This window comes from Saimiri boliviensis, chromosome 8 (genome assembly GCF_048565385.1).
Source record: "Saimiri boliviensis isolate mSaiBol1 chromosome 8, mSaiBol1.pri, whole genome shotgun sequence".
NCBI lineage: Eukaryota > Metazoa > Chordata > Mammalia > Primates > Cebidae > Saimiri > Saimiri boliviensis.
Genome location: NC_133456.1, coordinates 5233707 through 5260389, shown reverse-complemented (window position 1 = coordinate 5260389; position 26683 = coordinate 5233707). Strand labels below are relative to the sequence as shown.

The 26683-nt window shown below is 39.6% G+C and overlaps 2 protein-coding genes across 14 annotated transcripts in view; one reads left to right on the top strand and one right to left on the bottom strand.

Moving 5' to 3' along the window:
• The window catches only part of CCDC66 (coiled-coil domain containing 66), a 41562-nt gene extending 28458 nt beyond the window's left edge, over positions 1-13104 (top strand). For 3 of the 7 annotated variants that reach the window (XM_010347008.3, XM_074403629.1, XM_074403631.1), the window contains 8 exons: positions 4893-5054; positions 6643-6787; positions 7342-7497; positions 8863-9344; positions 9914-9954; positions 11006-11262; positions 11522-11646; positions 12827-13104. In XM_010347008.3, the coding sequence (XP_010345310.1) occupies positions 4893-5054; positions 6643-6787; positions 7342-7497; positions 8863-9344; positions 9914-9954; positions 11006-11262; positions 11522-11646; positions 12827-12913 (1455 nt within the window). In that variant the 3' untranslated portion in view covers positions 12914-13104. The remainder of the gene's footprint in view (positions 1-4892; positions 5055-6642; positions 6788-7341; positions 7498-8862; positions 9345-9913; positions 9955-11005; positions 11263-11521; positions 11647-12826) is intronic. The other 4 variants (XM_003936547.4, XM_074403632.1, XM_010347010.3 and 1 more) reach the window with 3 other exon arrangements.
• TASOR (transcription activation suppressor) overlaps positions 11868-26683 on the bottom strand; it is a 73402-nt gene continuing 58586 nt past the window's right edge. For 2 of the 7 annotated variants that reach the window (XM_010347006.3, XM_074403628.1), the window contains 7 exons: positions 24291-25219; positions 19655-19777; positions 18785-18944; positions 18293-18401; positions 16076-16254; positions 15733-15897; positions 11868-14833 (listed from right to left, as the gene is read on the bottom strand). In XM_010347006.3, coding sequence (XP_010345308.3) covers positions 14304-14833; positions 15733-15897; positions 16076-16254; positions 18293-18401; positions 18785-18944; positions 19655-19777; positions 24291-25219 — 2195 coding nt within the window. In that variant the 3' untranslated portion in view covers positions 11868-14303. Of the gene's footprint in view, positions 15111-15732; positions 15898-16075; positions 16255-18292; positions 18402-18784; positions 18945-19654; positions 19778-24290; positions 25220-26683 lie in introns of all 7 variants that reach the window. The other 5 variants (XM_010347005.3, XM_003936546.4, XM_039477127.2 and 2 more) reach the window with 3 other exon arrangements.

The window sequence follows — 26683 nt, the reverse complement described above, 5'->3', positions numbered from 1 at the left end:
TTTCATTTATCTTTTGTATTTTTTTGTTTCCATTTCATTTAGTTCTGCTCTGATCTTGGTTATTTCCTTTCTTCTGCTGGGTTTAGGTTTGGTTTGTTCTTGTTTCTCTAGTTCCTTGAGGTGTAACCTTAGATTGTCTTTTTGTGCTTTTTCAGACTTTTTGATGTAAGTGTTTAGGGGTATAAACTTTGCTCTTAGAATCGCCTTAGCTGTATCCCAGAGGTTTTGATAGCTTGTGTCATTGTTGTCATTCAGTTTGAAGAATTTTTAAATTTCCGTCTTTATTTTGTTTTTGGCCATTGCTTATTCAGGAGCAAGTTATTTAACTTCCATGTATTTGTGTGGTTTTGAAGGTTCCTTTTGGAGTTGCTTTCCATTTTATTCCACTGTGGTCTGAGAGAGTGCTTGATATAGTTTCCGTTTTCTTAAATTTATTGAGGTTTGTTTATGGCCTATCATATGGTCTATCTTGGAGAAAGTTCATGTGCTATTGAATAGAGTGTGTATTCTGTGGTTGTTGGATGAAGTGTTCTGTATATATCTGATAGATCCATTTGTTCCAGGGTATAGTTTAAATCCATTGTTTCTTTGCTGACTTTCTGTCTTGATGACCTCTCTAGTGCTGTCAGTGGAGTATTAAAGTCCCCCACTATTATGGTATTGCTGTCTATCTTATTTCTTAGGTCTATTAGTAATTGTAAATTTGGGAGCTACAGTGTTAGATGCATATATGTTTAGGACTGTGATGTTTTCCTGTTGGACCAGGCCTTTTACCATTATATAATGTCCCTCTTTGTCTGTTTTAACGGCTGTTGCTTTAAAGTTTGTTTTGTCTGATAATAGTTATCCCTGTTTGCTGTGAGTCCTTATGTGTTAGGTGAGCCTCCTGAAGAGGGCAGGTGGTTAATTGGTGAGTTATCCATTCTGCCAGTCTGTATCTTTTAAGTGGAGCGTTTAGGCCATTTACATTCAATGTTAGTATTGAAATGTGAGGTGCTGTTGCATTCATCATGCTCTCTGTTGCCTGTGTACTTTGGTTTTGTTTTTTAACTTGTATTTTTGTTTGTAAGTCCTGTGTGATTTATGCTTTAAAGAGATTGTTTTGATGTGTTTCCAGGATTTGTTTCAAGATTTAGAGCTCCTTTTAGCCATTCTTGCAGTGGTGGCTTGGTAATGGTGAATTCTCTTAGCATTTGTCTGAAAATGACTTTATCTTTCCTTCATATATGATGCTTAGATTTGCTGGATACAGAATTCTTGGCTGATAATTATTTTGTTTGAGGAGGCTGAAGATAGGGCCCTAATCCCTTCTGGCTTGTAGGGTTTGTGCTGAGATACCTGCTGTTAATCTGATAGGTTTTCCTTTATAGGTTACCTAGTGCTTCTGACTCACAGCTCTTTAGACTCTTTCTTCCATCTTAACTTTGGATAACCTGATGACAGTGTGCCTAGGCAGAGATTTTTTTGTGATGAATTTCCTAGATGTTCTTTGTGCTTCTTGTATATGCATGTCTAGGTCTCTAGCAAGGCCAGGGAAGTTTTCCTTGATTATTCCCCCAAATATGTTTTCCAGGCTTTTAGAGTTGTCTTCCTTATTCTTTTTTGTCTTTGTTGGATTGGGTTAATTTGAAAACATTGTCTTCAAGCTCTGAATTTCTTTTTACTACTAACTCGGTTATATTGTTGAGACTTTCCAGAGCATTTTGCATTTCTAAAAGTGTGTCCAGTTTCTTGAATTTTTGTTTTTTCTTTAAGCTATCTATTTCATTGAATATTTCTCCCTTCACTTCTTGTATCATTTTTTGAATTTCATTGCATTGGGTTTTACCTTTCTCTGATCCCTCCCTGATATGCTTAATAACTAACTTCCCAAATTCTTTTTCAGGTAAACTTCTTCTTGGTTTAGATTCATTGCTGGTGAACTGGGATGATTGGGTGGGGAGTGTTGACAAGCCATACTTTGTCATATTACCAGGGTTGGTTTTCTGGTTCCTTCTCATTTGGATAGGCTCTGTCAGAGGGAAGATCTAGGGCTGAAGGCTATTGTTCAGATATTTTTGTCTCACAGGGCATTCCCTTCATGTAGTACTCTACCCCTTTTCCTGTGGATGTGGCTTCCAGTAAGCCTAACTGCAGCGATTATTGTCTCTCTTCTGGGTCTAGCCACCCAGTGAGTCTGCCTGGCTCTGGGCCGGTGCTGGGAGTTGTCTGCATAGAGTCCTGTGATGTGAACTATGAGTCTGTCAGCTGTAGATACCAGCGCCTGTTCCAGTGGAGGTGGCAGAGGGTGCAATGGATTCTGTGAGAGTCCTTAGCTTTGGTGGTTTAATGCTCTATTTTTGTGCTGGTTGGCTTCCTGCCAGGAGGTAGCACTTTCCAGAAAGCATCAGCTATAGTAGTGTGGAGAGGAACCAGCCAAAGCAGGTACCCTAGAACTCCCAAGATTATATGTCTTTTCTGCTACCAGGGTGGATAGGAAAGGACCATCTGGTGGGGGCGGGGCTAGGTGTGTTCAGGCTCTCCTTGGTTGGGTCTTGCTGCAGCTACTGTGGGTTATGGGGGTGAGATACCCATGTCACTGGAGTTTTGTACCTAGGAGGATTACAGCTGCCTCTCCTGAGTCATGCAGGTTGTCAGGGAAGTGGGGAAAAGCCGGCAGTCACAGGCCTCACCTAGCTCCCACGCAAACTGAAGGGCCGGTCTCACTGCCTCGTGCCCCTCTTCACCCCTAACAGCCCCGAGTCTGTTTCCAGATGGAGGGAGTGTCACACTTGGAAAACTTGCCCGAAGCTTTCTGCCTCCCAGCTGAGAAAGCAAAGGGCTTTAGTTCTTCCCCTGTCTATGTAGTTTGCAAGCTGGATTCATACCCTCCCCAGAGTTCTGGCCAGGAGGCTTCTCGCCTCATTCAAATTGTTACAGAGTTCAGCTAGAGAAGTCCTTCTCCCTGTGGAGTTTTACCCCCTCCTTCTCTGGCCACCGTCTTGATGGATCCCTGTGGTGCGAGGCAGGAATGGGCTGCTTGGGGATCCAGCGAGCTCCCAGTGTCTTTCTGCTACTTCTTCTACCCCTGTATCTCACTCAGCTCTCTAACTTGACTCAGCTCCAGCTAAGTGGGGAATTTCTCCCACAAACAGACTTTCAGCTTCTCCAGTGGGGTGGGGGGAATGGGGGAGAGTGTGTTTGGGAGAGAAGGGTCTCCCTTTCCCACTTCCACGGTTGGGGCACTCACAGTATTTAGGGTGTCTCCTGGGCCTTGTAGGAACACTCCGCTTCCTTCAGAGGGTCTGTGGATCCTCATGATTTTTGATCTGTTCTTGCAGTTGATCTGGAGCTAAAATTCACAGTGCAAGCCTCCACATGCTGCTCTGTCTGGAGTGCAATCTAGTCCTACCTCCCATCTGCCATGATCCTCCTGTTTCCTTGTTCTTTTATGTTTTCTGCATTCTTATACAATGATAATCTATGTGTCTGGTATAATGATCACTTCTTCCATTTTTTGAATTTGCTTTCATAGGGGTGAACATTTTCCTGAAGCTTCATCTATGATGGTGGTTGGGTAGGCACTTTGGCCTTGATCCTGGGTACATGCAGGAGTGTAGTCTCTGTAGGCTTTTTTTTTTTTTGGCCAAAAACATTATCCGTGGTATCTGTAATTTCCTTGATGGCTTAGGGTGCGGTTGTTAGTGGAGGCTGTGGTAAAGTTTTGCTGCGAACTGGGGCACCAGGTAGACCAGTCTTCAGGATGCAGGGTGGTAGCAGTAGGCTGAGTATGCCTGTCCTTGGTCCCCAGGGATGTATACACTGGCACCAGTGTTAGCAGGTCCAGCCAGGCCAATTATTGGGCTTCAAGATGGCTGGCTCAGGTGCTGGGAATGGCAGGAGTAGGGTGGGTGAGTAGGTTTTCAAGCCACTGGGCAGGAAACATGGGCAATGGTAGTAGTAGTAGTGGGACAGCCTTCTGGGATCCTAGCAGTCAGTGGTGGGTGGTGTTGGCAGTGGCTATGATGGGCTCCTTGGGCCAGTCCCCAGACTTGCAGGTAGTTTATGTGGTTGGGTGCCAACTATGGTGGTAATGGCAGGTTGATTGGGCCCAGACTCTGGGAGGAGTGCTCTGGTGCCAATGGTGTTGTCCTGAGTAGGGCAATCCCCAGCTCCCTGGACCATGCGCTTGGTTACTGATGAAGATAAAGCAAGGCTGAGCAGACCTGCCCCCAGGTTCCCAAGGTGTATGCAGGCTCTGGCTGTTGTAGGCAGGAGTGGGATGATTGCTAGGCCACCAGCAGAATGCTTAGGTTGAGGGTGGGTTTGCTTTCAATGAGTTGCTCTGGCAGATGGTGGATGTCAGTGCGGCTCTAGGGATGTGGAGATGCAGGGGCTGTTGGGCCCCAAGGCAAGATACTGTCCACTAGTGGCTGGGCTCACAAAATAGTGCCATGCTGCAGTTCCTTAGGTCTTGGGTGTTTGTGGGACCTAGTGTGAGCTCTCTTGAGCAGTGCTTTCATGTGGTCTACAGGTAGCGCCTTGTTAGTCTTGGGACCCATGAGGGTCAAGGAGCTGTTCGGTGGTTAGGATTATAAGAATCCTTGGTGGGAATGTGGATTGCCAGGGATTGCTCACTTACCCTTTTCTGCCATTAGGCAGCCTCTGTAGACTCCCAGCTAATCCTATCAAGACAGGCGGCTGTGCCTCCTTCCTTGCTTATGATGCTTCCTGTCATTTTGAATTCCAGTGTTCTGTGTTAGATCTATGCGTATAGGATTGTCTACTCATTATTCTGGTTCCCCTCTGTGGAAGAGGTGAGCACCAAATGTATTTAGTCAGCCATCTTTAGGTCCTTCTTGCTTCACAGATTTTTATTTTTGACAATAATTTATGTGATTATGTATGACTAGAAAGCCATCACTGCCCAGGTAGAAGAGAAGCGCAGGAAGAAGCAACTGGAAGAAGAGCAAAGAAAGAAGGAAGAACAAGAGGAGGAGCTTCGCTTAGCACGGGAACGTGAAGAGATGCAGAAACAGTATGAAGAAGACATACTTAAGCAAAAACAAAAGGAAGTAGGTATTTACATTCTAATTGTAACTTTGGGGTTTTTTGTTTTTGTTTTTGAGGCAGGGTCTGCCTGTTTTGCCCAGGCTGGAGTGCAGTGGTGCAGTCACAGTTCACTGCAGCCTTGACCTTCGGGCACCTCAGTCTCCTCAGTAGCAGGGACTACAGGCATGTACCACATTTGGCTAATTTTTTTGTTGGTGTGTGGAGACAGGGTCTGACTACGTTGTCTAGGCTGGTCTCAAGCTTTTGGGCTCAAGCAACCCTGCCACCTCACCCTCCTAACGTGTTGTGATCACAGGGGTGAGCTACCATGCTTGGCCTCCTGATTGTAACATTTTAGAATAAAAATGGATATATTTTTAAATGAAAAATAACCAGAAGTTGAACATTTCTATGTATTTTTAAATTATGAAGCAATGTATGGAAATGTCAGACCTTCACATAAAATTAGGAAAGAGGGAAGCTTGAGAAAATTTTGTTATTTCACATGATGTAACTAGTTCTCAAATGTTATTGGTTTGGCTTTTTCTGTTGAGCATGTCAAGATGAATTATTACAGCACAAAGCAAGTTACCTATGTGCTTCATTTTTATATACTCCTAGTTTCTATGCAGTAATTACTATATCAATAATTATTCTAGGTATATTAAGAGAAATGATTGGCCATTCTATCAGTATCCACTTGTGAACAGAAACATGTATTTGCAGAATAATTGGCTGGGATTGATAATAGAATTTGTCAACGTGTTAGGGATCTCTGTGTTAAATGGCCTTTTTAAAAAGTAGATACCTGGTTGGCTAGGAGAACCGTGAGTGGTACAGATAAGATAGGTATGTATGGTGCTGGTAAGTGCCATATTTGAGCTAACCTGACAAAAATACTCACTTGCTAAAGATTTAAAGGTTTAAAGCAGGCGTCCCCAAACTTTTTACACAGGGGGCCAGTTCATTGTCCCTCAGACCGTTGGAGGGCCACCACATACTGTGCTCCTCTGACCACCAATGAAAGAGGTGCCCCTTTCTGAAGTGTGGCGGGGTGCCGGATAAATGGCCTCAGGGGGCCTCAGTTTGGGGACGCCCGGTTTAAAGTGTAGAGCACTTTAAACATTTTCTTGCCTTTGGCTGCATTTTTCCCACTTGGCAACCTTCACTCCAAAATTGGCTGGTAAAGGGACACATGGTCTGGGTTCCAGTTTCATTGAGTTAAATAGGCTGAGCCAGTTACTCATATGTGATAACCATACATTAGGAAATCAATGAAGTATTATTTGAATCGCAAGAAGTGGTCATAAACCTTGTGTTTTATCTTTTAAAATTGATTTTTAAATTAACAGTACAGTTTTTAAAACTTTGAAAAACTTAGTATAAATTTCAAATGGGTAAAAAGAGTTCTTTTATTTGTAATTGGATATAGCTATAGAAAAAGATGTTAAAATATAAGCCCCAAAAGGGCAGGAACTTTGCTTTGTTGACCATTCTACCCTTAGTGCCTGACACATAGGAAAAGCTTACTTAGAAAGTGTTCACTGGGAGGGAATAGTCAAGTCTTTGTATGTTTAGTAATTGTAATTAATAACACATCAATACTGACAGGAAATCATGACTCTCAAGACAAATGAGCTATTCCAGACAATGCAGCGAGCGCAGGAACTGGCACAGAGACTAAAACAAGAACAGAGAATCCGAGAATTGGCACAAAAGGGACATGACACTTCTAGATTGATTAAAAATCTTGGTGGTAAGAGCTTAACCATAATTTCATAATATTTTTAGAAGATGGTTTTAAATCCCTTTTATCCTTGTTTGGAGACAAGGACTCATTCTGTTGTCCGGGCTAGAGTGCAGTGGTGCAATCACAGCTCACTGCAACATCATAATTTTTGTAGACATGGAATCTCACTTTGTTGCCCAGGCTGATCTTGAACCCCTGTCTTCAGATGACCCTCCCACCTTGGCCTCCCAAAGTGTTGGGATTACAGGTGTGAGAGTCACTGCACCCAGCCTAAATGATTGCCTATTTTTATAAACAGTATTAAAATAATAGGTAAAATGTGTACTTTTTGTCATTTTTACAGAGAACAACTATTACATGATCTCCCTAATCAGTAACTGATAGATAGGAATTTGTAAATTCAGTAACTGATAGGAATGCGGGTAACTTTTTGTAAGAATATTTAGGCTAACTCTACTAAATTTTTATTGCAGTATTCATTATAATTAAGTGAAAAATAATATATTTAGTTGCTGCTATACATAATTTTTATTACTATTCCTTAAATGCTGTTTTATCAGGCAATTTCTTTTTGCCAGTTGATACAATACAAATGGAATGTAATGCATCTACTAACATTTCCAGTTCAAGACATGATTCTGATGAAGTCAGTGGTAAAATGAATACATGTATGAATTCTTCGACATCTCCTAAGAAGGATACTGGTGTGCAGACAGGTATTTGTGTAAAAATTGTGGTTTAAAATTTAGTCATAATTAAAACTATTAGAATTAAGTTCAACTTAAAGCTCAAAAATTAATGAAATTTGAGGTTTTCAGTAAGAAATTACAAAATAAAGGGATAACAGCTTTGTTGAAACATGTCAGCTGGGCACTGTGGCTCATGCCTGTAATCCCAGGACTTTGGGAGGCCAAAGAGGGCAGATCACAAGGTCAGGAGTTCGAGACCAGTCTGATAAACATGGTGAAACCCCATCTCTACTAAGAAATATACAAAAAAATTAGCCGAGCATGGTGGCGTGTGCCTGTAAACCCAGCTACTCAGGAGGCTGAGGGAGGAGAATCTCGCTTGAACCCAGGAGGTGGAGGTTGCAGTGAGCTGAGATCACGCCACTGCACTCCAGCCTGGGCAACAGAGCAAAACTCTGTCTCAAAAAAAAAAAAAAAAAAAAAAAAAAAAGTCACATACCACAAAATTTACTGTATGATTTGGTGTTTTTTGGTATTCAATTGTGCAACCATTACCACAATTCTAAAACATCACTTTAGAAGGAAACACTGTACCCACTACTTGTTACTTTCTATTTCCCCTTTCTCCTCCAGTTAACATTCTGTCTCTCAATATTTTTGCCTGTTCTGGAGATTTCATGTAACTGGAATTAGATCACATACAGTCTTCTCTATCTGGCGTTTCTCTTAGCATAATGTTTTAAGGTTCATGTTGTAGCATGGGTCAGTACTTCATTTTTGTCACTGAATAAGTATTACATTTATAATACCACATTTTGTTCATTCATGAATTGAACATTTGGATTATTTCCACTTTTTTCTTTTATTAATATGCTGCCAAGAACATTCATATAGATTTTTGTAAATGTACAATTTTAGTTCGAGAGAAGAATTGCTGAGTCATGAATAACAGGTACTCTGTGTTTAGCATTTCTGAGGAACCACCAAAACTCTTCTCCAAAGTGCTAGTACCATTTTACATTCCACCAGTGCATGTGGGTTCTGATTCTCTATATCCTTGCCAACCATTGTTATTCTACTGGTTGTGAAGTGGTATTTTAGGTAGATGGTTTTGGTTTGCATTTCCCCAGTGACCGATGATGATATTGAGCATTTTTTTATGATTATCTAGATTGGTTAATTCATAGAAATGGAAATCAGAATGGTGGTTGCCATTGGTGGGAAGTATGAGGGAAGAATGAGTATAGAGTTTCAGATTTGTTGAAAAATAATGAAAGAAAAATGTCTTAGCGGGCAAAAACCTATAAAGTTATTTAATGTTTTGGGAGAAAACTGTTTAAAATAGAAAATTTTGTTTATAACTTTTAAAAATCATTTGAAACCTTTTTTTAGATGACTTAAATTTAGGAATATTCACCAATGCAGAATCACAGTGTGGATCATTAACAGAGAGGGACATCACAAATCGTTCATCTCCTGAGATGTCAGCGGAACTTAGCACTAAGAAAAACAAGCAAGAACTAATTCAGGATAAAGGAGCCAACTTAGAAAAAGAAAACAATAGGTATAATGACCAGTGTAATCAGTTCACAAGAATACAGAAACAAACAAAACACATGAAGAAATGTCTTAAAAGGCCTGATTGGAATATAAATAAGCTACCTAAAAGGTATATTCCAGCATCGGAAAAGTACCCTCAACAGCTTCAAAAGCAGAGAGAAGAAAAAAAAGTGAGGAGGCAGATAGAATTGCTTCATTTGGTAGAAAAAAATAATCCTGGGCACCTTTCTCAAAACAGAGGCATTTCACCAGAAATTCTTCATTCATCTCATCAAGAAACTGAGTCAAAATTCAGGTGGCATCTAGTCAAAAAGGTAAAAAGCTCATCCATCTTAAAAGTGCTTTTAAGTGTTGTTTCTAGATTCAAAACAGTTTCTCACATGTATGCTTTAATAAGGATGTTCTGATCGAATTTGTTTTAGTTTGCCTTAGGAAACAGCAAACTACATCCCATGGGTAAATCCAGTCTGCTTCCTGTTTTTGTAAAGTTTTATAGGAACGTATCCACATTCATTCATTTATGAATGGTCTATGGCTGACTTCACAAAACAGACTAGCAACAGAAACCATATGGCCCAAAAGCTGAAAAAGTTTATCAAATCCTTTACACTTACACACCTTCTATAGATGAATGCTATGTATTCAAATACTCCTTTAAAATCCTTGTTTATAGTCCATATAGACAGAGGTCAGTTTGGGAGATTAGGAACTACTAGATTATTCTGACTCTGGAAAAAATACCTAAATCTCTCTGTTCTATTCCCCAGTACCTGTTATTCAAATATTACCCTCCGAATACTGAAACAAGTAACCCCAAAAATATTTGTGGGGACATGTGAAGATGCTAAATGTTCCTTTCTGCATTTATCTGTCCATCTTTTAGGAAGAAGAGCCTCTGAATATTAACTCATTCAGCAAGGAAAGGTAGGTACACATCAGGTTAATTCCATAGCTTTTAGTGCTTTCTGTATGGGACAAAAAAGGGTCTCAAGATCTGAACAATATCAGGCATATAATAGGTAGGTATAGGTAGAGAACAGTAAGAAAGTGTATAGCTTCCAGGTGAGGGTTAGGGGTTTAAGGGATAGGGTAGCACTTCAGCTGGAGCTTGAAGGCCCAAGTTGGACTCGGCCTAGGCAGGAATGTAGATAACATCTAAGTGATTTTGATATTTCAGGTATGTCACTAGCAGAATAGGCATTCTGCTTTGACTGGGAGGAGGGATGACGGGGCAGTGGATGGGAAGAAATGACTGATAAGGGCAATGAGAAATTCAGTCAGCTAACGAGAGAGTTAGAACCATTATTACGATCTTTATTTTGTCTTTGTGCATGAACCAGCTGGTTTAGTTGTCTCAGAATGGGGCTGTAAAAACAAGTTCTGTTCAGTAGGTGAGTACATTATCGTATGGTGAATTATCTAAGGAGAAACAGTAGGCTGAGATTAACCAAACAAGCAGTGATCCTCAGGATCTAGTAATTTAATTTCTCCCTTGTGCTAGAGTACACATATCATATAGTGCTAGTAAAAACACAAATAATCCCATTCTGTTCCCATTTTGCAGAACAGTATTATAGAACTCAGGCTTCTATGCATATATTCTCAAAGGTATTAGAGGTCTATTAAGAATAAAGTGAAATGAGCCAGGTGTGGTGGCTGATGAGGCAGGTGGACCACTTGAGGTCAGGAGTTCAAGACCAGCCTGGGCAACATGGCAAAATCCTGTCTCTACTAAAAATACAAAAACTTCCTGGGCACAGTGGATAGTTGGGAGGCTACTTGAGAGGCTGAGGCAGGAGAATTGCTTGAACCCAGGAGGTGGAAGTTGCAGTGAGCCAAGATGGCGCCACTGCACTCCAGCCTGGGCAAGAGTGAGACTTTGTTTGGGGAGGGTGGGGTGGGGGAGGAATAAAGTGAAATATGATTAAAGAGATGTGCTTATACATTTATTAAGACTACTTTTTAAAAAAAATAGGTCTCAATCATCGCCAGTTCCAACAGTGAAAAACAGAAGCCAACAAACTCAGAATACATTACACTTACCACTAAAAAACAGTAGCTATGAGAGAGAGAATTTGATCTCCGGAGGTAATCAAACAGAATTACCACCTGGGATTTCTGAATCGTTCCATTTTATTCCCTATGTTCGAACAAGTGAGATCTATTATCTTGATCCAGATGCACCATTGTCCAGACCTTCAACCCAGGACTCTCAGTACCAGCCTTCACAAAGTAAGTAAATATAATCATTCTAACTGTAAAAATTGAAGACCCAGGTGAACCTCCAAGCTTAAATTCCAAATTAGTAATTCCTGCCCTTAGTTCTAGAAAGTCTTACAATGTTTGCCCCTGGAGAGATGGAAAGAACTCTCTCTTGAATGTCTTAAATCTTGCTTAGTACTTGCCTAGGATACAAATTTACTAACTCCTTAGAATATATGTCATTTTACTAATGCGTATTAACTGACTTGTTGCTTTCATCTGGCTTTAGACTGTGGCCAAGAACAGCAGCTGCTTGATTCTGACTGTGTCAGGGATCCACTTCTTAATCCTAACTTGGTGAAAAACAGGGATCGACAGCAAGCAATCCTTAAGGGACTTTCAGAACTGAGACAGGTATGAGCTTTTTAAAGTGTGGATGCGACTGTTCTTTATGTGGCCAGAGCAGGCAGGAGGGGAACGTGTTGAATGGCTGTTTTAAGTTACTTTGGTGCACCCAGGTTTTAAGAAAAGTATTTCAGTTCCTGTACTTTAGACACAAATAAAATGGGACTTTCCTTGGATTTGCTTTTAAATAGCCATCCTTGAGTATTTTTCAGTACAAAATCATGAGACAGTTCTAAAATTAAGCATTTTATTGAGTAAAAAAATGCATACATTGGAACGGCAAAACATCAATAAGGCCTAAAACAAAAAATACAGTTTATTAAAGCATTCTTATCAATGTGGCCCACGCTTTTCAAAAAACTGGCATGTTGGCAGTGTTCAGAATAGATTGACATATATCCCAAAGAATAATTCAGTATGAAATTATACACATACAACCTTACTCACCAGACTACTTTTTCTCCCAAACTATTGTGACTCTCATTATTTTGCTCTTACAAAACAAGTAACATCCTTATGTCTTTGATTCACTGTACTCTTTGTACTCGGAGAATAAGCTGTGTTATTTCAGAAGTGCCCTTTTCCACGTCATCATGTAGCAATACTCTGCATTTCAAAATGCTGGCTGACTCAGATGTTTTCCCTCTACAGAACTAGAAAATTGTCCCCACTTTGGCCTGTTTACTCATTTGAAGACAAACAGGGTTACCAAGAGTTTAGAGAAGTTACTTCTTTAGAGTGACAAAATGTTAATTACTTCATGCCTAGTGGAGACAAAACTTGTGAGACAAAGAGGAAGGAATATGATGTACACATTTACCCACCAATATATAGTGCCCAGTGTTATTTCAACAGGGCCCTTCTATTAACCTCTCTAAGATTAGGACAGTCAAGATAAACAGTGGTGTTAAGGAAGGAGCTAAGAGCACTTGCGGGGGCTGGTGGGGGAGAGGGGATTACCCCCTGTAAGTTATGGAGACTTGATTTTAAGCTAAAAATATAATCTTACAAGTATGTGGTAGCTATATCCAAATAAGGTGGTCTCTAGTACAAGCAATTCTGAAGAAATTTTTGAATGACAAAGAATTTTATCCTAAGCAGTCTTTTCCAAGTAAATAGAATTCTAGTTTAACACAATATTGTAAGTCAGGTGTGCACATTTTACTAACATATATCAATGTGATTTCAGGGCCTTCTCCAGAAGCAAAAGGAGTTGGAAAGTAATCTCCTGCCTATAACTGAAAATCAAGAAGAGAACTTTGGTTCTTCATTTTAAATGTAGAAAATCAAATCCTGCACATTTGATTTGTGTCTTCCAAATTATAAAATGTGCTCACTGGCTCAACTGTATTTTTCAAATAGCCTAGATTTATTTATTAAATACTTATTTAAAAACTTCTACATTATGTAGTAAAATGCCGTACTTGTTTTATACAATAAAACATACTTTTGTAAAAGCGTAGTAGTTAAAAAAAAAAAAAAAAAGATTCTTATGCTCTGTCACAACCTGGGTTTTGAAGCCCTATAAAAATACTTTCTACTTACCTTAATATAGTCTGGAGTTCCTGACCTGCTAAAACAGTGTTCTTTCACACTTTTTAGGTAACATATTAACTGAAATACCACTCATGCATTTGTTCTACAGTGCCAAAGTTCTATCTAACTTATTAACATGTCTAGACCCATAATTTTTACTAAAATAACACAAATTCAGTTTAGACTCTTGTGGAAATTGCTTTCTTCTCTAAATCCTGCTTTTTATGACATTTGTAGATAATTGCAATTTTCAAAAACATTTAACAACATTAGTAACAAGTTAGTAATTAGTATTAGAGGCAGTAGTTAGGAATAGATAGGGGTTTGAAAGCTATCTCGACTGTATCTTTCTAGTATAGCACTAATGTGTTCAACAAATGGTAATTACCACTAAGACCACCTCAAAGATATATTTCCATTATACTTCCATTTTGCTAAATCTAATTTAAAAATCAAATTGTTCAATGCCTTTGATAAACAGAAGCCTATCTTCTGAAATATAAAATTTAATTAAATCAAGGATTGCACAAGTACTGAAAATTTTAATTATCCAGTACTCTCAGTTACCAGAATTTTAGCAATAGGCAGGCAGTTTTTACATGACTAAGCCTAGAGATAAAAAATGTGTCCTATGTACATAATTTATTATCTAAATGAAACTGCACTGTTAGATAAATCTTGAGGTATTGAGCCAAAATCCTGTAAATATTAACATTACTATTACTGGCTTATACCTGTGTAAAAACACAATACAAAAGCCTAACAAATCAGCAAAAGTAGTTTGTATCAGGTGACATGAGAGAAAAAGACGTAAAGCCTTTGCTGTTTACCGTCCTCCTGCAAGCATCTGATTTTACACATAAAACAGGCTTCAATTTGAAGCCTAAATACAGGTAACATACAAAAGTAAAACTTAGAAGTGCCAACATGAGATAATTCAAGTACAATATATGTTAAAAAATATATATTTATTTCAATTTTTAGATGCTTTAACTGTTACAGACCATCATGATTTAAATTAAAAAAAAAAAATTGAGAAAGAACAAGAACCTTTTGTTTAGAGAATGAAATATAAATTGTTAATAAACAAAAAAAGTCCACAACAATCTATTTAGGAAAAGTTACTATAGTTACTTCTCTTTTGAATATGGCCTGGAAGAATCACTTTTTCTCCAGCTGAAGGGAGGTGGAGATTTATCTCTATCCAAGCTTTGAGTATAAGCAGTTAAGAAGTAATTTTCATTTTCTTGAGATTGACTTGATGAAAGGGTATATGGTGTCCCCAAAAATGTCTGATGAGTGAGAACATTAAAATAACTAAACTGATGGGACATATTTAATTGACTATGATAAACCTGAAAGTTACTATATGAAGCTTGTTCTGTTGAATTGCTGTTCTCTCCTTCAGAGCATACTATATCAACAGAAGTTCTCTCTTCAGAATCAAGATAAGTCTTATCTTCTAATAAACTGTTTTGCACGTCAGGAGACGATTGCAACTCAATTTGAATATTCTTTTTTTGATCTGTTCCACGTGATCCTTTGGTCTCTTTCGCCCATATTTCTGAATGAAAATTGCTGCATACTTCTATATGTGAGATTTCATCCCCTGAATCCAGAGACATATCCTCTTCATCCTTTTCATCGTTTTCTAAAAGAGCTACATTTAAAAAACAAAAAGTCCTCCTCTATTGAAATACACAGTTTGTTTAAGTTTTAAAATTATACACTACTCACACAATATAACGCGTCAGGGTCTGCAAGTCCAAAATCCCTTAAAGCTTGGTCTTCTGCCACAAGTTCACTTAGTCACAACACTCACACTAGATGTGAATGTCCAGATAATCCGATGCTAAAAGCTTCTGCGAAATGTGTTCACGTTTAATGTTGGGAAATCCCAACTCCCAGCTCCAAAGGGGTTAATGTCAAAACAGCATCTAAAGTTATACGGTAATTCAGTATTTGACAAGACAAATATAAAATAAAATTTTTTGACATCTAGCTTCACTGGATTACTAAACTGGTTAGCACTACTGAATGATCATCTCTGCTTTTTTTCATCAAAAATAAAAGTACATCTTTCATTTTACATAGAACCTGGAACCAAAGCAGAGGCCATTTCACAAAAGACTAAAGCTATAAAAGCCCTACTATCTTGCAGTTAAATTGCTTTATACATGTGGGGAGATCTGGTAGCTCAATGCTAAATCACCATATCTGGTTCCCTACCTTTTTAATATAACCACTTTGCTGACAATAGTAACCTAACCAATAGTGCTTACAAACCCTCAAAGACAAAATGCAAACTCCATAGTATGCATTGTCTACAATATAAATGGAAATGTATATTCTATAGTAACTAACAACTTACACTGACTAAACTGAGCAGATCTTGTGCGAGCTAAGTATCAGAACAATAAATGTCTTGAAACTTTCCCTATGGCTATTTATACTGAGGTGAGTGGTTTCAAAATAGTCATTTCATTATTTGATAACAGAGCAAAACCATTCCTCTTTTTCTGTCTGCCTGAAAGAAAATGAAAACCACTGAAAAGTTACCTGACTGCGACTCAAGATTCTCATTAGCACCAAGCAGTGGAAGGTTTTCTTCTGTGATTGAGTTGTGATAGCCAACAAGATTTTTAAAGTTTTGCATGAAGTCTTCAGCAGTTGCAACCACTATTCCATTATCTGTGTAACTGGAAATCATCTTGATGTTCTTATCTAAGAAAAAAAAGTTTCATGTATGAAACACTTAAAAATACAGACAGCCCCCAGCCCTCAAAAAATCCTTTCCTTCACATTTTCAGAATCACAGCTTAGCAGTACCCACCATAGCCCCATAAAATCTTTTTTCACATTCCTATATTCATAGTAGAAAGCTCAAGAGTGCTCTCTTTACCTGTTAAAAAGACTATGTGTCGTTGCTGTATGTTCTGAGCCTGAAGTCTGATAAGGCAATCCAATTCTGGAGCATTTCGAGTTTGTGAATCACAATTGTGGTATGACAAAATTTCAACCAGATGTTTCTTCTGATAGACAGTCAGAAGCGTCAACAGACTTAGAGCTTTAGCATTCAATCTGTGAAATTAAGCAGTTCAGTATCTGGATCTGTATTTCTAAAATTTAGTATGGAAATTTCTGCTTTAAATTTCTCCATTGAGGCAACTAATGACAACTGCACTGCTTTAGCTCTCTCCCTGATGTAGGGGTGTGCTTCTCTGGAGAGAAGGAAAGCAGGGGTAAGTCCAAGGATTTATTGGTCATAAGGTCTCAGGGCCAGCTCCACAGCTTAGACTAAAATCTCGGCAGATTATTCTACTTACTAAATAATAAAAGTATGATTATCTTTATTAATTTTGAACTTCAATGAAGGACTTGAAAGGACAAAGTATAAATCCTTCCTTCAAAAAATACAATCTATGGGCTGGGTGTGGTGGCTCACGCCTGTAATCCCAGCACTTTGGGAGGCCGAGGCTGGTGAACACCTGAGGTCTGGAGTTCGAGACCAACATGGTGAAACCCCATCTCTACTAAAAATACAAGATTAGCCAGGTGAGGTGGCTCATGCTTGTAATCCCAGCTACTTGGGAGGCTAAGATGGGAAAATAACTTGAACCTGGAAGGTGGAGGTTGCAGTGAGCTGACATTTCAACCATTGCACTCCAGCCTGAGCAACAAGAAAACACACACACACACACACACACACACACACACACACTATTATGGCTCTAAGCTATTTTTTTTTTCCCCATTTTTTTTGAAACAGAGCAAGACTCTGTCACCAGGCTGGAGTGCAATGGCGCCATCTGGGCTCACTACAACCTGTGCCTCCTGGGTTCAAGCAATTCTACTTCAGCTTCCTGAGTACTAGCTGGGACTTCAGGCACATACCACCATGCCTGGCTAATTTTTGTATTTTTAGTAGGGATGGGGTTTCACCATGTTGGCAGGCTCAATCTCCTAACCTCGTGATCCACCCACCTCGGCCTTCCAATGTGCTGGGATTACAGGCGTAAGCCACCGCACCCGGCTAAGTTACTTCTATATTGCAAGGCACAAGGCAACAAGTGGAGATAAACTTTTAAAAGTGAATTGCTACAAAGAGCTAAATACTCAAAAATTAAGCCCAAATCTTCTAAAAATTGTACCATGAAATGTCATATTTTAAGAAACAAAATTTGGTGCTTAGTTTAAGAAAATAATGATTGACACAATGTAAAACAGAATTCTTTTAACTAGAATTCTTCGTATCCTTTAATGTGTAAATACATTTTATAGACTCTACTAGTAGGACACAGTATCCCAAATGTGTCTGATTACCGTAATCATTTATGGAACCTCTCAAGTGACTAGTGTTGCAAAGATCACAATGGGAGAAGTGACTTCTATGCATGTTAGAAATTACCTGTATCTACATGAATTGGTGTCCTAATCACAAATCACTTCACCAAGTCAAGATTAATCCTTATCCAAATACGTGTAATTTTATTAGGTAATTGAAGTAGTCCTCAGCTGGGAGAGGGTCTGATCTAGTTGGCAAATTCAGTTCAGTTAAAAAAGAAAAATTGTTAGCCGGGATCCGTGGCTCATGCCTGCAATCCCAGCACTTTGGGAGGCCAAGGGGGGTGGATCACCTGAGGTCAGTTCAAAACCAGCCTGGCCAACATGGTAAAACCCCATCTTTACTAAAAATAACAAAAATTAGCCAGGCATGATGGCGAGTGCCTCTCATCTCAGCTACCTGGGAGGCTGAGGCAGGAGAATCACTTGAACCCAGGAGGCAGAGGTTGCAGTGAGCCGAGACTATGCCATTGCACTCCAGCCTGGGCTACTACAGTGAAACTCCATCTCAAAAGAAAAAAGAAAAATGCTGATCATTCAAATTGGATCATTACTCTAAATCCACAATTGTAAAGATTAAACCTATTTTACCTATGCACATAACTATAACTTCCTCTAAAAGGCTAGAATAATTCAGTCTCTATACTCTACTATGGCTAGCTATGGACAGCTGTGAAAAATGAGCAACATCCGTAATCTACAAACATGGGAAAGGAGAAATGTGAGTACAATATTAAAATCAATAACCATTATATAGTTATGTTTCAAATCTTACCTGCCTAGTTCCTTTAGTTTTTTCTGAAATTTACAGTGGACTTTCCATTGCCATTTTCCTTCGGGAGTACTAAGTTCTTCAAGGAATGTCAAAAAATTTTTAAGGTTCTCTGTTAGAGATAATTAAGTTAGTTTTTAATTCAATAAATAACAATTGTTCCGTAATTATGAAAGAAGTGCTTTTTCATATTATATAGAAACACCTACTTTCCTATGTACTATTTTCCTATGTACTAAACCTCTAAGAATATAATATCTACACACAAAAAAGAACATGTTGATGGCAATAATAGCAGAAGTGATTCAACAACAGCAGGGGCAGAGATCCTTGCTTTACACCAGATTTAGAGGAAATTGCTGATCAAGACTAAAGGAAGGGGAAAGAAATTTGAGTAACAAAAGCTCAAGAAAAGACTGAATGGCAGAATAAATGGACAGTACATTAAAAAGTGTGAGTCAGAAGAGTTACATGCTCAGAAGAACATAATCTTACCAACTGTGACAACCTCTGGATTTAGAATTGATTCATCAGATACGATAAAACCTCCAGATACAAATAGTTCATTGTATGTATGATTTTTAACATCATCCAGGCTATCAACACCAGCAAAACTAACACAGGGGAGCTTCTTTAAAGTCACCAAGCCAGGTATCTGTTTAAATCCCAAAATAAAAAGAGAAAAGGATGGATGAGGGGATGAACTGGTAAGACTTTAATTGTGAAGGACCCTACAAGAAGTCTAACGGAATGCACTGTGGCTCATCTGTATTATAGTGGATTGCCTCTGGAAAGCCACACACACAAATAGTATTTCCGATATAATTTCCCTATCTATAAATCAACATTTAGGTACTGGGACCTACCACTAAGGAAAAGGAGCTTACAGTAAGACCTGAAAACACAAAATGAACAAAAGCTGACCTGCCTGTAACCTCTGACTACAGTCAGAATTCAGATGAAGGCAAACAATCAGGAAAGGCATCAAAGGTGTAGGTTGTGAGACAGGCTCCTAAGACTAGATGGGATACCTCGAAATTTAACGGAAAGAGGGGGCTGGTTTCAAAGATGGAGCACAAATAGGTTTTTCCTAAGACATACAAATGAAGGTAACATTTGTAGTTAGTCAGCAGACCCACTGATATTCAAGGATTCTTATTAGTCTTGCCTACTTGAGTGACAGGGAAGATCTGTGACGTGCAGCAATTTAAAGTTTTGCAGAGGTACAAACAAATCCCACAAGCTGATTCATAGATTAGTCCTTAAATTTAATGTCCTTTTAAAAACAAGTCTGGCACATAGTAAGATTTTAAAATAAGAGTTTTTAAAACCAAAGTAAGTAATGAATTTGACTTAATAGTCTACCTTGTGAATGAAACCTGCAATGTCTTCATTTTGGATAATAATCAATAGTTTATCTAATTTTGATCTTCTTTCCAAAAACTGTTCTGGATGACATTCTGTATTACCTAATTTGATAAGATAGTCCTGTTAAAGAAAAACAAATCAATATTAAAATGCTTTTTTATAAACAATTTAACACCAGAAATGCAGGATAAACTGATAGCTGGTTAACTCCTAATAGGACATTATTAACAATCAACTTACACTCTAGGAGACCTTAAGAGACCATCAAATCCAGTTTGTTTTGTTTTGTTTTGTTTTTTTGGAGACAGTGTCTCACTGTTGCCCAGGCTGCAGGGCAATGGGATGATCACAGTTCCTGCAGCCTTGACCTCCCAGGCTCAAGCAATCCTCCCGCCTCAGCCTCCTGAATACCTAGCACTAGGCTCACAACACCATAACAGGCCAATTGGTTTTTTTTCTTTTTTTTTTTTTTTTTTGTAGAGACAGAGTCTCCCTGCGTTGCCCAAGCTGGTCTTGAATTCCTGGGCTCAAGTGATCCTCCTGCCTTGGCCTCTCAAAGTGCTGGGATTACAGGCATAAGCCACTGCACCTGGCCCAAATCCACTTTTCTCTTCTAGATGAGGATTCTAAAGGTCAAGAGCTTCACCAATCATAGTCACAATGTTACAGCATATGCAATCAAAGCCAGCCAAGTAACAGTGTGAGATAACAGAAAAAACTATTAAAGAACAATGGATTAGGCCAGGCTCTTAACCCAGCTCCTTTAGTTATTATAGAGGTTAATGATTAGACTCTAGGTTGCCTGTAATACCCTGTGAGAAACACTTTAAGGCAACCTAGTATTTAGATTATTATTAACCACCCCCTGCCTTCCATTTTCCTTTCCATTCTAAGCAGGCCCTTGGTTATTTGAAGCAGTATTAACTAGGATACTCCTTCAGAGTTTAAAAAATAAAAATAAAAAATAACTTTCACGGCAACCATAGCTCCTTTAATTCACAACAGCTCAAAAAGCATTCATATAAAGCTTGAGTTTGTACAATGGTATTCACATACTAATTAGTCATTTCTGTCAAGTTTGTGTCTTCAAAGTAGACTCCCAACTAACAACTCTTCCTCCATACTGGGGAACATGGTACTGCCTTTTACAGGACACAGGCAGACTTCCATGCAGTTTCCTTTGCTCTCTGCTTGCCGGTAGAATCCTGAACACTGAAGCAAACTGCAGGATCCTGGAGGTCACATTCCTTATTTCACAGATTACTATCTTTTTTTTTTTTCTGAGAAGGAATCTCACTCTGTCGTCAGGTTGGAGTGCAGTGGTGCGATCCCAGCTCATGCAACCTCTGCCTCACGGGTTCAAGCGATTCTCCTGCCTCAGCCTCCCCAGTAGTTGGCATTACAGGCACATGCCACCACACCCGGCTGATTTGTGTATTTTTAGTAGACAGGGTTTTACCATGTTGGCCAGGATGGTCTCTTTCTCTTGACCTTGTGATCCTCCTACCTTGGCCTCCCAAAGTGGTGGGATTACAGGCTTGAGCCACTGTGCCTGGCCCCACAGATTACTTTTAATGTCAGCACAGCTGGTCGAACAGCCATAATCAAAACCCAGCTTGCCTGACCACCAGTCTACTGCTCTTTCAACAGCTGCCTAAAGTGTTATCCCAAAGAGGATGATGATGTGCTAAAGCAGCATCTTCTACACTGATTTTGATCTAAGCTCTGGAACTTTTGGGCAGATCTTAAACAAGCTTAGTTAATGAAAACATAAATTACCACTTGACAGGCCTGCTAATTTTTAATCAGTCTTTTTACATTAAGAAGCTTTAAGTTCAGCCAGGGTCGCTGGCTCACTACTGTAATACCAGCACTTTGGAAGGCCGAGGCAGGCACATCACGAAGTCAAATCATCGAGACCATCCTGGCCAATATGGTGAAACCCCATCTCTACTAAAAATACAAAAATTAGCTGGGCATGGTGGCACGTGCCTGTAGTCCCAGCTACTCCGGAGGCTGAAGCAGGAGAATTGCTTGAACCAGGAGGCAGAGGTTGCAGTGAGAAGAGACTGCCCCACTGCACTTCAGCCTGGTGACAGGGCCAAATAATGCTCTTTTATGCTATATAAAGTAAATAGAAATATGACTTGTTCTATGCCAGAGTAAATTAGAAGCACTAATCATTAGGAAACGCACCTCCTCGGGCCAGGCGCAGTGGTTCACGCCTGTAATCCCAGCACTTTGGGAGGCTGAGGTGGACAGATCACAAGGTCAAGAAATCAAGACCATCCTGGCCAACATGGCGAAGCCCTGTCTCTATTAAAATACAACAAATTAGCCAGGTGTGGTGGCGTGTGCCTCTAGTGCCAGCTAGTCGGGAAGATGAAGCAGGAGAATTGCTTGAAATTGGTAAAAGCTGCAGTGAGCTGGGATCACACCACTACACTCCAGCCTGGCGACAGAGCGAGACTCTGTATAAAAAAAAAGAAAAGAAAAGAAAATGCATCTCCTATCCCCTTAATCTAAATGTCATGGTCGGGCACAGTGGCTCACGCCTGTAATTCCAGCACTTTGTGGGGGCCGAGACAGGTCAATCACCTAAGGTCAGGAGTTCGAGACTTGAGACCAGCCTAGCCAACACGGAGAAACCCTGTCTCTATTAAAAATACAAAAAATTAGCTGAGCATAGCGGGGGGCACCTGTAATCCCAGCTACTCAGGAGGCTGAGGCAGGAGAATTGCTTGAACCCAGGAGACGGAGGTTGCAGTGAGCTGAGACTATGCCATTGCACTCCAGCCTGGGCAACAAGAGCAAAACTCCGTCTCTAAATAAATAAAAATGTCACACAGGTGTGTGTTATAATCCTTTTAAAAAAAGGAGGGGGGGTGTGGAAGGAGTTATAGTAATGCTAAGCACACTGGGAACTGTGCCCAACCTATTCTCTCACCTAGCCCCAAACCAATATGCAGCTATGCGCCCAAAGAGTACTGTGCTTGGGAACTTGTCGCTGGCTGTGGGAAAAGTTGAGAAACTCTACATTCAGTCATATAGGGCAAAAATGGAACCAAGGAATTCCTAGAAATCTGATTTCATTTTCCCAAGAAGCCATTAGGAATCAGTAAGGAAAGCCCAACTGAGTACTCTGACTCTTGTCATTTCCATGCTTTTCAGGTTTTGACCAAGTTAGTGTCAGAGATCCCCAAACTGACAAAAGGCTTAGGATATGTTAGCAGAACCAAATTACTGGGCCACTCTGGGCTATAAAGCTTATGGTCCCTCTGCTTCCTGTAATGAAATTCCAGTCATAGTACATTCCATAAATGAAAGCAGGCATTTATTTAAAAATCCTAGGCATTCCCTTGAGAAATTAAAATCCTCTAATTTAGTATTAATTTTACTAATATACCACTAATATAATTGCTCCAGTGTGTTACCATTTACCTATCTACTGTTAACAAACTTACGTATCTATGTATAAATGTATAGACACACAAAAAGGCTGTGTGTGTGTGTGTGTGTGTGTGTGGTTAAACCAAATATTTAAAATGTTAGTCTGTAGCTTTGGTAAAAAAAATATACCTCAGAGTGAGAAATGTTTCATGACTGATGAGTCTCAAGATTATCAAGTTTCTTGATCAATAAAGGATAAAGGGAATGTGACATGGCTAGGGTATCAAGAAACACCAAAAGTATATCACTAGGCCAAGACTGGGTGGTTTTGTTTTTCTATGTGGTTGATCAAACACCATGAGATAAACCCTGGAAACTTAACTTTTCCTGTGTTTTTCCCTCCCTTTCATTAAAAATCCAAGGAACATTTAAAATCTTCAAACCAGTATGTGCATAAATGACACTATAAAACAAGATTCTAAATTCTAACATATTTAGATCACAGATTCTGAATTTACTTGGACTTACCACTCTTTTTATTCCACCCTGAGTTAAATTATGAAAATATACAATCAGCTTTTATTTTGAGACAGTTTTGCTCTTGTTGCCCAGACTGGAGTGCAAGGGTGAGATCTGAGTTCACCGTAACCTCTGCCTCCCAGGTTCAAGCAATTCTCCTGCCTCAGCCTCGCAAGTAGCTGTGACTACAGGCACCCACCACCATGCCTGGATAATTTTTACGTGTTTTTAGTAGAGACAGGGTTTCTCCATGACGGTCAGGCTGGTCTCAAACTCACGACCTCATGATCCATCCACTTCTGCCTCCCACAGTACTGGCATTATAGGCGTGAGCCACCACGCCCAGCCTATTTTATTTTTAGAGACAGGATCTCCCTGTCACACAGGCTGAGCACAATCATAGCTAACTCTAATCTCGAATGCCTGGGCCCAAGTGATCTCCCCACTTCAGCTTCCCAAGCAGCTGGGACTACAGCCAAGTGCCACCACGTCTAATTTTTGTTATTATCAAGAGACAAGGTCTTGTTATGTTGCCCAGGCTAGTCATAAACTCCTGGCCTCAAGCAATCCTCCTGCCTCAACTTCTGAAGTTTTGGGATTACAGGTATTAGCCACCATGCCTGGCCTATGGCAAACATTTAAACATAAAACACTTCCATTTTAAACAGGTCATACCAACAAGAGAAGTTTGTACAGCATTACTATTACCTTCTCGTTTAGTTACCTTTATTTCTTTACAGAGCACACTCTCTTCTTCTTCATGAATATAAAATTTCACAGTATTTTTCTGGACATCTTTCATGATTTTAACCAAACTATTAAATACTTCAGGTTCTAACTGGCTTATAAAATTTGAAAGAGCTGGTTGAGCAGAAATGTTTACATCACTGGGGGACTTTGTTGTTTCTTCTACTGGTTCCCGGGCCATATCACCAGGTACAGTATAATCACAAGTCACCATTAACTCTGTGGCATGTTGAGGCTGGTTTGTTTCTACTTCAGTTAAACTCGAAGCGGAAGTGGAATGCTGCTCATTAGAGTTGGTGTCTTTCAAAGGATCACTACACAGTGGCTCAGGGAGATGTTTATTGTTGAAGTCACTTGAGGAAACTGGTATGACATGCCTTTCCAGAGGATTCAATGCTATCTTTCCACCAGAATCGTTAGGACTGACTGGTGGCAAATTCCCACCCTTGGCTGATGCTTTAATGATAATAGTATTTAGCTTCTCATGCAAACCATCCACAAACTCCTGCACACCAGCTTTGGAAGTCTTAGAATATATGAACTCGGAAAGCCGTTTCATCTTCTCTTGTGTTGAAAAGACAGGTGTAGAAACTCTACTGACATACGAAACATTTTTTTGTTTCAAAATCTCTTCTATCTTCCTAGAAAAGAGATTGTACTCTCCTAACACTGTCCTCTCTGTGGTTTCGCTCACTGCAGGCGGCTCTGCCTCTGCTGCTGGCACACACTGCTCCTCCACCTGACCTGTCAACACGTCATCCTCAGTGGTGCCCTTTAGTGTGTCTGTAAATGGAGAGGATGGAAACTGGTAATCAGAACTTCTCTGTCTATTTATTACCCGGGGGTCGTTAGGAAAGGCCTCCTGTGGTGGCAGACACACCAGTTGTTCTTCTGGTGATTTCATACCTATACAGGAAGAGTTCATTATTATAACAGCAATCTAAAAAGACAACATATGAAAACACAAACTCAAACTGTGGGGAAAAAGAGTTAACACACATTTAGAACTAATTATATATTGGAAGGTAAAATAAAATCCTCAAATTCTGGTGTGAATTATATTCCCTATGTCCCTACTGGGATGGCCCTTTGAGTTGTGGCTAATGTTAACAACTCTGCTATTTTCTTTGCTTTCTTTTGAAGTGCTCAAGCAAGCACCAATTAGGCATCAATATAAATTCAGTCATTGGCTTATTTCTGCCTTCCTACCATTCTGTAGATCCAAGTTTAATACACGTTTTAATCAAGATGGTTACCTATATCAGTTTTCTTGATCCCTGTATTTATTCTCTGCCAAAATAATTACTACGGTAATGCTCCCTTAGTGAGAATTCTGAGTGTAAGGCACTTGTAAGAATATCAAACAGAAATGCTGTGGGAATAACTCCAAGTTAAAAGTTGCATCTACGATCTAGAACAATTAATTTTATCTGTTTTGTTCTCACTTATGAGATTGCTAAGTAGATTTTCTGTAATGTCAGGGACTTCATTTTATCAGTAAATAAAAGGAGCAAAATTAGAAAAGAACATATTTCACTGCTGCACACTTTTGATAGTCCTTTCATAAATATTTTCCTTTTGTTTGGAAATAATTCTAAAAGATAGCTTTATCTCATCTGAGATAAAGAGGTTAGCTGATACTAATGGGACTTAAAACCTTTCACTCTTGACAAATAGCCCAATCTACAAGTTCATACTTTCCCCCAAAAAGTCCTAAATTCAAACAGTGTGTTGTTGAAACTACATCTGAAAAACGGACTCCTAATTCCATTTTTAGGAAACAAGGTAGGGCAGGGATCGGTGGCTCATGCCTATAATCCCAGCACTTTGGGAGGCCGAGACGGGCAGATCATAAGGTCAGGAGATGGAGACCATCCTGACCAATATGTGAAACCCCATCTCTACTAAAAATACAAAAAATTAGCTGGGTGTGGAGGCGCATGCCTGTAATCACAGCTACTCAGGAGACTGAGGAAGAAGAACCGCTTGAACCAGGGAGTTGGAGGTTACAGCGAGCTAAGATCGTGCCACAGCACTCCAGCCTGGTGACAAAGCAAGACTGTCTCAAAAAAAAAAAAAAAAGAGAAAGAAACAAGAAAAAGTATATTCAACTTCAATTTATAGTAGTGTTAAAGGAAAAGACCAAAACTCATGATCTTTGCTTAAAAACAATTTTACTCGCTAAAAAATTCCTAATTTGGCCGGGCACAGTGGCTCATGCCTGACCAGCACTTTGGGAGGCCAAGGTGGGAGGATCACGAGGTCAGGAGTTTGAGACCAGCCTGACCAACATGGTGAGACCCCATCTCTACTAAAAATACAAAAATTAGCCAGGAATGGTGGCACACGCCTGTAATCCCACCTACTCAG